The sequence below is a fragment of the Phaseolus vulgaris genome, chromosome 9 (genome assembly GCF_051622355.1).
Source record: "Phaseolus vulgaris cultivar YP4 chromosome 9, ASM5162235v1, whole genome shotgun sequence".
In the NCBI taxonomy this organism is placed as follows: Eukaryota; Viridiplantae; Streptophyta; class Magnoliopsida; order Fabales; family Fabaceae; genus Phaseolus; species Phaseolus vulgaris.
This window is the reverse complement of record NC_143506.1, coordinates 34,067,533-34,081,936: the sequence shown is the minus strand read 5'-3', so window position 1 is coordinate 34,081,936 and position 14,404 is coordinate 34,067,533. Positions and strand designations below refer to the sequence as shown.

The 14,404-nt window shown below is 31.8% G+C and overlaps 1 protein-coding gene across 1 annotated transcript; it reads right to left on the bottom strand.

The window, feature by feature from the left end:
• Window positions 1-5,332: 5,332 nt before the first annotated feature.
• Window positions 5,333-14,373, bottom strand: LOC137821230 (LEM3 (ligand-effect modulator 3) family protein / CDC50 family protein). Its single transcript, XM_068625726.2, has 9 exons — window positions 14,088-14,373; window positions 12,941-13,102; window positions 10,998-11,059; window positions 10,838-10,912; window positions 10,615-10,731; window positions 10,045-10,115; window positions 8,254-8,551; window positions 6,327-6,616; window positions 5,333-5,741 (listed from the first exon to the last, which is right to left on the bottom strand). The coding sequence occupies exons 2-9, from the start codon at window positions 13,017-13,019 to the stop codon at window positions 5,687-5,689; spliced, it is 1,047 nt and encodes a 348-aa protein (XP_068481827.1). The 5' UTR covers window positions 13,020-13,102; window positions 14,088-14,373; the 3' UTR covers window positions 5,333-5,686.
• Between the last annotated feature and the right edge of the window lie 31 nt (window positions 14,374-14,404).

Genomic DNA, 14,404 nt, shown 5'->3' with positions numbered 1-14,404 from the left:
TCTCGAAATGTATATAAGATGTTTCACTTATGATTCTTCTCGAGATTGGGAAAAGTTGCTTCCCTACAAGAAATACAGAGAGATATGGAAATAATATATATGTAGTCCTTTACGGTTATGGGGAGGTGTCGATGGATTTATTCTCTTTATTCTTCCTCATTGTGGCTGGATTATACTTTCTAATATTACTAGTTTTTTCTTTATCTCTACAACAATTTTCTTTTTCTTGTAAGAAATCCCATAAAATTTCATAATTTCATTTTATCTTTTGTTATCTTTTACACACAATAGTGTGCTCGTGAAAACAAAGGCTTAGTAGCAATATGAAGTGAAACCTAATTATCACAATAAGTGTTCAGGCTTCAGTTGAACTTTCATAGGTTAGGCTTCGGTTGAACTAAGACATTACAAAAGCTTCTTAGCCATTTTTTTATTTATTTATGAGTAGTACTAGTATAGATCAATACTGTCATTTAAAAGAAGGGGACATTATGTATAACTAAAATTAGGTTGTAAATCATTAAGAGGAGATTACATTGGTGTTTTAATATTTTTAATAATAATCTTTGATTTTTTTTTTTGAAATAATAGAGTTAAAAGATTGAGTTTCTTGTAAACAAAAATATATTCAATAAAATTTAAAAAGATAAGAGAAAGAGAGAAATTAAACACTAAATTTTACACTTGTTGGAATCAACTTCTTTTTACATCTAGTAAACTATTTCCACTGTCTTAAAAATTCACATTACAATAACAATTCACATGTGACACGTGTAATTGCACAAGATATGAAACTAAATTCCTTGAACAACTCTCAATAGATATATAACCTATGATGTTAAAACCTACTCTGTAAATACCAACTTATAAGATATAACAAAGTATTCACAAAGGTTTGGAATAATCACTAGTAGTAGTGATGCATATTCAAATATTCAAATAAAAAATGTCTTCATTATCTCTATATATATATATAATTAAAGTGTTTTTCAACATTTTGGATTTTTCTTAAGACATTAGTGTTTTGGACAATCTACATTGATTGTACAACAAATTTAGAAGTAGGAGACATTTAATATGGATTGTCCATAGATGTGAAAAGTGTTACATATACTATAAGTTATTATTGCACACCCACATTAAATCAACTGCACACACCTGATGAAGGTGTTGCCCTCATGGTCATGAGAGTCAAATTCATCCTACAAGCTCAAAGTGTCTTGTAATAAATAATTTAGGGACATCAGCATGACGAAAAATGTAAAACTATGTACAGAGAATAAATTTACAATTTATTTTGCAATCTCTCTTGACCTTTCTCATATGTCATTTTACTTGATAGTTTAGTGTGGACCATCTTCTACTTCTCATGTCGAGTAAGAGGGAATGAAAACGAGACAACTTTGTCAATGAAGGAGGATTCTTTTGACGTCTTTTCCTCCATTATTTTATTTTCCAAGAGTTCATAGTCTCCCGGGTTTGTTGAATTTATTGATCTTTGTTTTTTTCTCTTTTGAACAAATGGAATATAAAGTAATTGAGTATTTGTTTCATTGAGTACATGAGTAAAGTATATTGAATAACATAAAACAATCATGCCACGACTCGTCCTTTCGATTTTGAACAAATATTTTCCATGTGTCCCTAACTACCATATTTCTAACATGGAGACTTCTCTTGGTATATGTAAAAGGTAGTAGTCAATCAAGTTTGTCTTATGTTACCTCATTTTGTAGCTATGGAGGAAAACATCTTTCTTTATGTGAACTCAAAACTCTCAAATTCAAAAAAATCTGTAAAGATTAATGAAGGCATTTGATCCCAATTTTGTATTAATCTCATAAAATTAAGGAAAGGTGGAGCAGAGGGCTAAAGGATGAATAGAGAGACATTAAAATATAGAAAACAAGGAGTTGACATCTAGGAATCTCGCTCAGGCGAGGCTGTCCCGCCTAGGCGAGAATTGTTCATAGGCAAAACTTGTTCTAGTACCAATGCTCATCCAAGCACCCAAAAATCACCCAGAACTCGCTCAAGGCTCGCCCCAACAATGCTCCAGAGACCAAGTGTCAAGCTTGCTCAGGATCGCTCAACCCTCATCCAGGTCTCGCCCAAGCGAGAATGCTCTAGAGAAATTTTTTTTTTTTAATTAAACATCTCGCTTAAATGAGATTGGCTAGCTTAAGCAAGATGTCACTTACTCAAATCTTGAAAATAGGTTAAATACGAAGGAGTGAAGGAGAAGAGACATCCTAGAAAAACCTAGCAGTTGTACGTGTAGGAGAAAGACTTTCAACTATTTGCTCTTGATTGATATCATCTTTTGGAGTGTGTAATTGCTACCATGAGTGGTTAATTTCCTTCCTTTGAGATTGAATGTAATCCTTCTAAACTCTTATATATTTTGGTGATATTTATATATGATTTTATGTTCCTATTTGATATTGGTATTTTTATTTTATGCTTAAAACTTGATTCTATTCTTGAATTAGATCCTTGGATATGACTGAAAAGTATTTACGAGAATATGACCTAAATGACTTGATATGTTTTGATGCTAAGAATAGGTTTTGATATATCAAATGCTTTATAACATTTGTTCTTAATGCTAAGAAATCTGCTAAATAATTGAGGAATTAGTGATTAGGGGATGATCTTAATAATTTCACAATTGAGGAATCAATGTGAATGAATCTTTATGTTGCATCAATATCACTTAATTCATAATATTATATATTTTTATGTATCCAAAATATAGATGAGTTAGAAATATTAACTTTAATACCAATTTTAGTAACAAAATTTTTGTAATTATTTACTTTGTTTTTATTTATCTTCCAAGCAAAAATTCCTTAAAAGAATTTCAATATATCTTTTACCAAATTATTTTACATATTGTGATGTTTAATGAGTGTTATGGAATAAAATCTTAAGAAAAAATTTTCTTGTGAATTTGATATCCGTCTTTTGAGATAAAATATTACATCTGAATTGGTACATTTGTCGATAGAGTCAACAAGTTTTTGATGATGTTATTGAGTACTAATTAGACTAAGAAAAGTTGGTTTCAAGACTTGGTAGGAGGGACCAAGACACCTTTCGAGCATTGTAATACCCCTGCTACCAAATCTACCAACTTTAAAATCTAAATAATTGATAGCTAAAATATTGGTAGCTTATTAGATATAAATTTAGAAACTATTTATCAATTATAGCAACTAATTTAGATACTAACAATTTTTTTAGTCTTTAAAATATTATTTAATTTAGTCAATATAACAATTAATTATTTTTTTTATCTAAATTTAGTTTTTATTTAATAATTTTCTAATAGGGATTCTATTCAATCCCTCTCCTTTCAAGTGTCAAGAGTATTTACACTAGTGAAATAGAACTAATTATTACCATTTATAAATTTAAATCTTTTACTTAACATTCACTTCGTTCTATATTAATTAAAAGGTGTGTTGAAATAAAATTCTTTGAATAAGCAACAATCACACTTGAGGGAAACTTGTGATAAGGCAAAATAAATTCTTCTTAAATTTAATGATTGGCAACACAATCTCAAGTCACAGAGAAATAAAAGTTTTTGTTTATTAATTTGATTCCTACTAATTAACATGGGAAAAAATCTTTCATATTACCAATCCTCTATACAAGAAAATGTATACAAAGCCAGAGAGTAGTAACAAAGGCATAGAAACAAAACTCTCCTGTTCAACATTCCTGAGCCATGTGGTTGTTCTTCTTCCATGATTGGCTCCAACGTGGAGCAACGTGGTGCTCTCTTATAAGGTGATCGTTGTAAGATGGTTGGTGCAACTTCACCCCAATGTTGAATGGCCTTCATGTTGTTCATACTGTGATTGGAACTTCAAGCCTAAAAAAAGATTGTGATGGAGAGAGAGAGGGGAAATTGCTGAATGTTATGAATGCAAAGTGTTTGATTCAGGAATACTAGGGTTAAATATTAGTTTTATATAGAAGTGAAGATAACCTATTTTTGGTTTGAACACTGAAAATGAGGATTTAACAATGGGGATCCAACATTTTAGGGAGGTTGCACTAAAGTTTCAAAGGTTGATATAGATTTTCGGGAAACTAGGGTTAAATATTAGTTTTTAATATGTAATTTTTACTAACATTTCGTTTTGGTTGTTACTTTCTAAATGATTGCTTTACCCACAAAATGTGTGTATACAAAGTGTCATGTCTTACTATTATTTTTCTTTTTAGAAAAAAAATAACATTTAAACTCTTCTAATTCTTTTATAGCTTTTAAACAAGGGTTAGAATTTAAATACTTGTGATATTCATTCAGTATTGTTCCACTATGTCAATATAGTTACATATCACTCATGAATCGAGATCAATGACAATTTATATATAACTTTTTAATATTATATTTAAGACATAAATCAGACCATAAATTAGTTATAACTTACTAACAGTATAGTTACGCCCATTACCCTCAACCAACAACAAAACAACTTGCTCATCCTTCAAATTATGTAAAGAAAAATACTTATATTTTTAACAAGGTAAAAAAATTAAAAAATTACTTACAAGAAAAAAAAACTCAAAATTCAACATAATATATGACTTTCCTAAAAGTAAAAAAAATGAAAGTCTTATTTTCAAAACATGATTTCTTTTTTAACAAAGAAGCGTCGTTTTTTGAAAGCACGATTTCTTATTTTTTAAGTTGTGTTTCTCGAACACTACTTTTTCATTTTCTGTAATTTTTTAAGAATATATTTATTCCGATAAATTTAGAAACAAAATTGATCCATTTTGGTATAAAAACTCCATTTTTACTATACACCACATTATCTCTATCATCACAACTATTATTATCAAGGTGAGGAATACTTTTAACACGTTCAATTAGAGATACCATAAATCATAAGTGAGACTGTTAAATATGTAGGATTCACAAAGTTGTTAATTTCATTAAATTTTATTCAATGACAAATGAGTTGCAGTCCATTATTAACACTTTTGTTTTAATTTATAATATAGTTGTGACGTTTATATGGTGTGATAAAATGAAAGAAAAAAAAAAAAGCACTCTTTAAACAGCCTTTTCCACGAATTTCTTTTCTGATGAAATTTTAAGGAGCTGATTACTATAAAGCTGTTCTACCATATTTATGAATACTGTTAATAGCTATTAATTATCACTCATGGTTGAATTAGAATGACTGCCTAAGAAATTCTACGGAATGTTCTGTTTCAACAAACAATTAATCAGGCAAGTGATAGTATCAAATAAAGAAAAATATCTAAAGAATTCCGTTTCAGCCATTAGTAAAATGCTCTGAGAAGCTAAACAATCCTTTTCTAAGATCCTATATAGTTTATAATACTGCCGCAAATGATTACACTACAAGAGTACTTATGGTTTAATAAATCTTTCAACTCTGTTCTGTAAAAATATGCTGCAAAATACAAGGCCACATACGGTTTCTATTTCAATATAGTGTTTTTTGTGTACAATGGCAATGCTGAGGTTTGATTTTATGACCTCATGCAAACACCCAAGCTCTCAACTATCCCAAAGGAGATGCTTACTCTGCCTCATCATTTACAATTAAATACAGTAGTTTGATGGCAAGAATATGTATCTTGTGTATCGCATTAAGAAAAGTACTACCACCAGTGTACCATACTATGTCCTTTATCAGCTAGCAATGTTTTTCCTATTCCATGATAAGTAGGCCGTGTCCCCATAAGGTCTGTCCCAAAAAGAAGCATAACTTGTAAGCAAAAGCAAGTTCAAAAAATGTACGAGACAATCAATTTCAAAATATAGAATAGCAGAATGACCAGAACATGCGTTCTTGGAAAATTACCGTTGTTGGGAATTTCCCTATGAGGTATACCTACTCAATTTTATACTTTTTCTTCTATGAAGTTTCCAAATTTTCAGTTTCAAATAATTTCATGACTTCACAATAAATAGTATAAATATTCATTCACAAAATTTCATTTAAAAGGCCTCTCGCTTCCTGCCTCAAAGAAAATTATAAGTCTTATCCGCTAATAATGTATAGAAGTAGTAAATTATAAGCCACCACCGGTTTAAAACATGTTATTAACCATCACCACAACTCAAAAACTACTATTCCTATCATGATTATTGACAATAAAAGCTCAAAAGATCTTCAATGAAAAGGCAACAGAAAAAGAAAACTAAGTTTCTCATGCAGTATATAAGAGTTAGTGAAGCCAAAAAATCTAGCAGAGTTCAGCATCCTCCAAGCAACTGCATGATAAAGTGGTCTCACGTGCACAAAATAATCAAAACGCATAGAAATTACCTAGGATTTTTCATATGAAGCAACAGGAAGACGATGGAGACGAAAATGCAAAAGGCACCAACAAATAAATTTGCAACTCCAAGGAAGTCATTTTTTCCACCCAACCAGCTTGATGTTGACAGAACAAGCTTCTTCTTTCCACCAAAACTGTAAGTGTTATAGTTATTTTTTAGGTGAACTACTATAACATCATCTGCATCCAAATCCTCTTCAATTCTACCATATAACTTTCTGAAGCTGGGGAGTGCAGCAGTCCTCATCCAAACTATGAGATCTTCTTGATCTCCAAGCTGATATATGGGAATCAGAATGCATTAGAGTCAAAACACAAGCAAATATATCAACAAAATCAGTACAAAGAGAAATTTTAAATGAGCAAATTAATAGTTACAAGAGATGTTTATTGTCTACCTTCCCAAACACCAAATTTCAACTTCAGTATGACCAAACTATATGGTACTAAATATTAATATTTCACTTGTGCGTATGCACTCAGTGAAACTGATTTCAGGCCAAAAGGGAAAAATAGTGGAGTGATAAAGAAAGAAAATGCAAGCCTACTTGAAAGCTACTAAATATTAACTACATATTTTTATGCACACATTGACCAATAATCCTAGGGGGAGTATTGAGGTCAAGGTCGTTACCATTTACATTACTGGTAACAGATTCTAATTACGCAAAGAACATTTGACCAACCTTTAATATTGCAAATTTACCTTTAGAGGAGAAAAATGTGGATCACATTATACAACAAACTGCATAGTTTAAGTTTATTGGATCCATCTTACAAGTGACATGGAGTTTTATTGTGATAGATATCTAAAATTAAAAAAAAGAGGATGAAAGGGAAAAAGATTGGTGTGCAAATATTATGAGAAGGGCCTATTGAACTCAAAGTAAAATTGTACAATAACCAGTTATACTCTGGAAGAAGTGTCCACAGGGTGAAACAAAAGTATGGCAGAGTGGAAAATGCTGATGTGATGACTAGACATATACACCAAAAGAAGGTTGGAGCAGACCTACTACAGCGAAAAATCACTTAGTTTGATTTGATTGTGTGAAAAGAATACCAATAAAAGGTCCATTAAGAAAAATAGATCAAATGGAAGAAAATCCAACAAAAGGAAAGGAGTAGAAGATATCCGAAAAGATTCAGAGACTACAAAAAAGATCTCTCTTCGAAAGAGTTTTATAGAAATTCATATCTTCGATAAACCCTATGGCATTGACTAACGCATATATAACCAATCCCACGAGTGAGATAAGATTTGGGGTATTATTGATAATCCACTCGTACATGCATATATACATCCATTGGTTTGGTGCTGAAGGTGAAACTGATTTTATCATTCCCACGCCCACCCCTCTCACCCCACACACAAGAAAAAGTGAAAATTAACAGCACAATGCATAATAATGATAACCCTGTTATCTTTAAACTATTGCTAATAAGTATCGCTATTAGGCTTAATTTCACTTTTTGGTCTCGCTTATTCTTTTTCTCAAATTTAGTCCCTCCACTATTTTAGTTTTGCAACATCTATTAATCTGGCATTTGATATTTAAAAGAAGTGCTAACATGACACTCTTGCACTGCCACATCAGCATTCACGTTAAATTTTGATGTCAAGTTAATGGATGGACCAAAATCGCATAGTTAAAGTAGCAAGGAATCAAATTTGTGGAGAAAAAAATGGAGGAACCAAATTTGCAAAATGATGATAGTAAGGTGACCAGAATGTGCAACTAAGCCTATCTTTTTAACTCCTAGGGAATTCTGTCAAATATATGAATAAAAGGAAAATGCATTGTAATGTAGGTCACAAAAAGATATTTCAAATCTAAATAAGGAACTTGGTCACAGTAAGACATGATGTCTATAAAAAAAGCTTAATATGCAATTCAAAAGCTTCAAACTCACAGGAATACTTGGATCCAGCTTTCCACCCCCAATCAAAGTTCCATTTTGAAAATTAAATGGGTAAACATGTTTTCCAAATTTATGTTCACGATCACTCTTCCAAGCAATATTCTTCCTATTGACCTTCAATTCTAATGGCCCACGACTGAATTTATATGTATCATTGAACAAACTCCATGCTATCAATCCACAAGGTACAACTGGAAGATTATGGGAGGACTCCAAAGGTTTACAAGCACTGGTGTCATTGTATCCAAGTCCATGTAAGAGCTGCAGATCATTTCTACTTTTGACATACCTGAACAAAGTTGGAAAATTGAGTGAGCAGTGGAGAAACAAAATTACATAGTTGAATGTATAAACATTTGACGGTATAGACTCTAATTTAAGAGATCTATTCTGAAGCTGAAATTTTTCCTACCAGAGTACATTAGATTAAATTCAAAGAAAAGTAAAAAAAAATGACAAAAAACAGAAATAATTTAAAAATTTAACAATGGTTGGGATGACTTGTAGTTCAAATAATCAAAAGACAACTAAGAAAATACTGTAAAAAACATCTTAAATTTTGTTCCCTTTGCATGCAAGCATCTTTGACTTTTACTTCATCCCAATTTATCCTTAATCTCCAGTTAATGTTACAAAGGTCCTTCCATTAAGTGAGTAACCAACATCGAATAAGTTTGACCATTAATTGTTACTAAATCTAAACCATCAAAATAAAAATTGTAATTTTTATCATTTCTTAATTTAAAAAGTAAAAATAACAAATAGGCAGAACAGAACATATTTGGCATCCTGAAAACAAGAACCTCAAAACCCAAGTTCTGTTAAGAAACATGAACAAAAACCATATAAAGAGACACCATCTAGTTACTGGTATTATGTTCAATCAGATGCTGAACTTCAACAAGAACCACAACTGTATACAGTACGAGACATACAAGTTACTCAACCATTTTGAAGCCGATTAATATCAATTAATTTTGAAAGAAAAAGTATTGCAGAAAGATAGACACTGTATTAATGGATTGATAATTGTTCACATTGACTTTGACTTTTAGGGTGGGTGAATAGGTATTTTTTATGCTCTGGATGGAAACGATTTAAGGGATTGTTAATTGTAGTAAGCTGCCACTTACCTGCATACTGGATTAGATTTATTTAAAGAACTTATAGGATTTCCTAAATTTGTCAATCTATTATGCTAGAGGCTATGATTTTCCTGACAAGAAAATTGAGCAGGCAAAGAATCAGTGGATTCTTCAGACTTTCAAAGTCTCCGAATCATGAAATCAACAAGCTCGGTTTGTAATGTTGCTTGGATCATGAAGTTATTATCAAGAGAAAACATAGAACATGCTCTGTTCTGTGATTCTTCGGGGGGGCTCTCAAGGGAAGGACTTACTGCAAGGTTTAGGGTTTAGGCAGAATTGTTTTTGAGAAATGTCAATAAGTTCAAATATAACCTAAGAAAAAAAGTTAATAGTGCAAATAGATTTGATGAAAGCAAGAAAATACAACAGGCATACATTCAGGTTTGCTCAATTTAATATTCACAGTTACACAATAAACTATTTCCAACAATGAGAAACCAGTAAATGATATAAAAATGGCAGGTGTATTGAACAAAACACAAACAAATAAATAAAAGGAGATCAATGCGAAAGATAAAGTATAAATAGACATGATCTGCTGAAGTTGAGGGATGATTTGGAGTCTTTGACAGATAGTACTTTTTGTAAAGACTTAATCATTGTATTTGAAAAGAAGAAAACTAAGAATACTCACCGTCGGTGGTTCTGGTAATAGTTATCAAGTTGATAATAGATATAAATTGGTGCTTTCATTGGCTTAAGTACCTACAAACATTGTAAACGTAATCAAGAGGTAGTAAAAAGATCAACTTTATTGATAATTTCTTTTGCAAGATATTACCATTTTAGCTTCCAGCCCAAAATTCTTTTTCACAATTAAATGAGAGAGGAAAAAGCATGCCAAAAATGTTACGAAAGTGAAGTAACAATACATGTAAGATAATATTTATTATACCATGTCCTTTTGAACACTCTCAAAACCCATCACAATGTACTACCAGATATGATTTCCATGATTCATAATACATCTGCACATATAATTTTCTTTCGAAGGAGGAAGATTCTTCACAGATTGTAATAACAAGATAAATGCAGAAAACAGATAACTAGCTCCATTTTAAGTACACAAACCACTCTACATGGTCATGCTATGCCACTTCTGAAAGTATAAGGGTATGGGAATGCCACTAATGAGTTTGGTGAATCCTGAACGCTGAAGCAACAATCAACAAATGATGTAATAAATCGTAAATTGAACTATCACCTTTAAGAATCGTGAACAGTTTTTGGAGATTAACTCATCTTTAATATATGTGACCTTGTTATTTCTATATTCTTCAGGTACACAATCCATGTCATACCTATCAACAATTTCAACAACCTACAAATAAACAGGTCAAATAAATATTTTAGAAAGCGTGAAGATTTAGAGGGGAGAGGGGAAAAAGATTTGGTTCTAATATCAAGAAAGTAGAAATTATTTATACACTATTTGAGGCACGAAGTGTAACAAGTCCAACAGGAATGAAAATGAAACCCATCAATAGAAATGTAGCAATGATCTGCACAGGAATTGATTGAGATTTAGTACATGCATTTCATAGAATAAGGTGTCATGAAATATTCAAGTTTTGTCAAAGAACTAACTGCTGCAGGTGTAAGCACAGGTTTACATGCTGGAAGGTTCTGCTGTGTAAACTGATAGAATGCTGCAAAATCATCACAATAGCAATCAGTACAAGTTTCAACTAAAAAGGGGGCAACAAAAGAAATAAAACAATTCAATAGTAAAAGACCTGTCTAAAGAAAAAATGTGATTAAATTTCAATGTATTGGAGAATTCTGACTTAGCATCATAACAATCTTTTTTCATTCTACTACAAAGTCAATTTCCAAGAAGAGAAAATGTATAAAATGCATTGAAACAGGAAATGTCAACAAAATTTGATTGCAACAAAAAAATTACGTACTGAATGAAATAAATTGCTACAAGATTATTTTTGTAGAAATAAATGAAAATAATTCTTCTGCCACTCTTACAAGTTACAACTATATTATTGAAACAGTGTCGGTCAAAATGTTTGAAATAATGATACTTAATGTACTTAGGAAATAGATGATTCGGGTAATCACATGATAGAATGTATTTAGTGTGTGTGTATTAGTATCTAGGAAGTTGCACTCAATTAATATATTACCCTAGGAACTAGTTTCAACTAAGGGTCTTTTTGGACATCCTTGAATTTATATATGATAAAAAAATCAGTGAGTAATTGTGCTCAGCTGATGTTTATTATATATATGGAAAGAGAAGAGTATAATCCAAGGAAAAGTTATATCCTATAACACTCAACTCTAAGGTTCGGTACATACACCCAAAAAGTAGCTTTTTGAGAGCTGTACATAGAGTTTTTCTGTTGTGAATCATGTATTTAATCACACACATAAATCCTTTAATGATTCAAAGTATAATATAGGGAATCCTAAGAATGGAGAATATCACTAATTAACAGTTGTTCATATTTCCCTGATTACTGAGTTCAAATTATATCATCTACACTCCCCCACAAGTTGGAGCATATATGTCATATGATTCAAAATTGATACAAATGCAATCAAAACGAGAGCTCATCAGGGATTTAGTGAGCATGTCTTCAAGTTGGTCACTAGAGTTGACAAAAGTCAATGATGATTTCTCCAGAGAGCACCTTCTTTCCCACAAAATGACAATCAAATTTTTATGTGTTTAGTTCGCTCATGAAAGAGTGGGTTTGATCCCATGTGAATGACAACTTCATTAACATATTGGTCAAGTATCCTGTGTATCTCCAAATTTTAACAGATGAAGAAGTTGCTTCAGCCATGTAGTTGCTGCCATAACTCGGTACTTATCTCCAGCGCTGGATCTAGTAACTGTTTTCTGCTTCTTGCTCTACCCCTAGGCTAGAAGAGAGGAGTACAATACAATAACAATCTTAATTTTAACATACAGTATGAATAAACTAATTTTAGCTAATGGAGAAGCTCATTCCATTTGTTTCTCTTTTTCTCTCCAAGAAATGCTTATGGAGAACCTTGTCCAAACAATCCCTAATATATGTACTCAATTGAATAAGCTTTTTCATTATCTAAACTCTCTAGATTATTTTTTCTAGCTCTCTCTCTCTTCCTCTCCCTCTACAACAAAAACTTATGCATTTAAGGAGGACAATTAAATACAATATCTTCTATCCTTCTTTGTAACTGCTGATAGTGATAAATAACATCTGTATTTTGATTTTTGTTACTGGTGATGAAATAATTTACAAGTTCATTCTTATATCATGCTTCAAGAAGAGGAAAAATTATAAAAAAAATGAAAATGAAAATAAAAAATCATTCAACAGCATTCAATTCATGTATCAAAACCCTGTTCTGTTTCCAGTTTATTACACAGGTCCAAATTAAACAAAAGAAAAAGTGATTCATTCATTAATCATATGATTGCTAAATATAAATATAAATCATTTATTAGAAAAACCATTAATGCATTACAAAAGTTTGCAGTGTAGTCAGAAACGTTGAAAATCTGCCAAGAAAGTAACACTCACCACCATGTTGTGCTGGACGTCCAGGAATTTCCTGCACTCCTGTGCTAACTGTTGACGAACTCCCCCCATCAAGATCCATTACCACAGTTTTCCAAGTTCCAGGGGTGTGTCACTCCACAAATTAGCTACCCAATTTTCACTAGCAGTTGCATTTGCCCAAAACTGCATCCATTCCAATTCTCATTTTAGCTATAGCGAATACCACAGCTTGTCCTCAGTAATTCAAAAGCATAAAAATACTACAAGTTAATCATTAATACTGTCTCCATTCCAATTTGTCATGCTCCATGGGACTAACCAATGGACAACAAAAAGGCATCAAGAGAGTCATGTCAGCATAGCACATATGAGAATGTTACACTGGATATGCCCATGTATCAGAGAAGATAGGATTAGAAAAGAATTTTAAAAAAAGTTGTGGTAGCAACTGTTACAGAAAAAATAAATAAAAGATAATGGTAGAATCCCGATTAGAAACCTAAATCTGCATCCTTTTATTATCTTCTCATAAATGCTTACCAACAACAGGAAGTAAATTGCAATACATTTCATTAGTAAAAATAACATCATCATCACCAAGCAAAAGAGAAGTTTCGTACATTGAGTGAATAACTCTCGAGACTCTCCTATTTAATGGATTGTCTTTCGGGTTGGGCTCTCTGTTTAAGTTCTAACAAATGGTGCTTTCATTAAAAACCAGGGTCTAGATTAAGGTGCAAACTAATGTTGGTAGGTGAGTAAAGTCTTCAAGAGAAAATGACATAGGAAAGGGATGATAATGCTAGGAGTCTCATTGAGTGAAATCCGTGGAAGGAAAAATTCAACCAAAACAACAAAACAGAGAAACCTCAAACAGCTGATACTGTACATAATAACAACACAATCGATCCCAGCTCAAATCAAACGACACCGTCTCACCACTTTTTTTCCATGCATCAACCTAATCCCGAAAGATAGCATTCAAATTTCTAGCTGAAGTAAATTATTGTTATTATTATGATCATCATAAAATTATTATGATCAACACCAGCAGTAAAATTAATCAAAAGAGGGATAAAAACAGAAAGGTATAGGGTATCGTAGAATTACATGTGCTAAAAACGTAGCGAAATTGAAATCTTAACGAGGAAGAAATAGTAGGTATTACCAAGAATGTTGTGCAGATCTCGGAGCGAAAGAGAGGAATGAACGTAAGAGCATAAATTCTTGGCTTGCAGAGAGGGAAGTTGTGTGAAGGAGCAACGAAAGAGAAGAGAAGAGAGGAAAACCAACCCTGCGTGAGGAATCTTTTCTTCCACGGTTTCGCTTTGTTCACTTTTTCTCAAAATCCCTCTGTTTGATTAGACTTTGTGTTAGTGTCAAGGTACCGGGAACTAATGGTTTGGTTTACCCATATCAACTCAACACCTACCACGTGAGTTATCTTATGTTTCATCACTTTTCAAATCAAATCAATTAATTAAT

Bases quoted from the DNA above. Each gene is read 5' to 3' on its own strand.
- LOC137821230 (XM_068625726.2), bottom strand. From the start codon at position 13,019: ATGGATCTTGATGGGGGGAGTTCGTCAACAGTTAGCACAGGAGTGCAG. The intron at 10,116-10,614 runs GTGATAGTTCAA...CAATGTTTGTAG, and splicing joins ACTGTTCACGATTCTTAAAG to GTACTTAAGCCAATGAAAGC. The intron at 5,742-6,326 runs GTAATTTCTATG...TTTTTGGGACAG, and splicing joins CTTCATATGAAAAATCCTAG to ACCTTATGGGGACACGGCCT.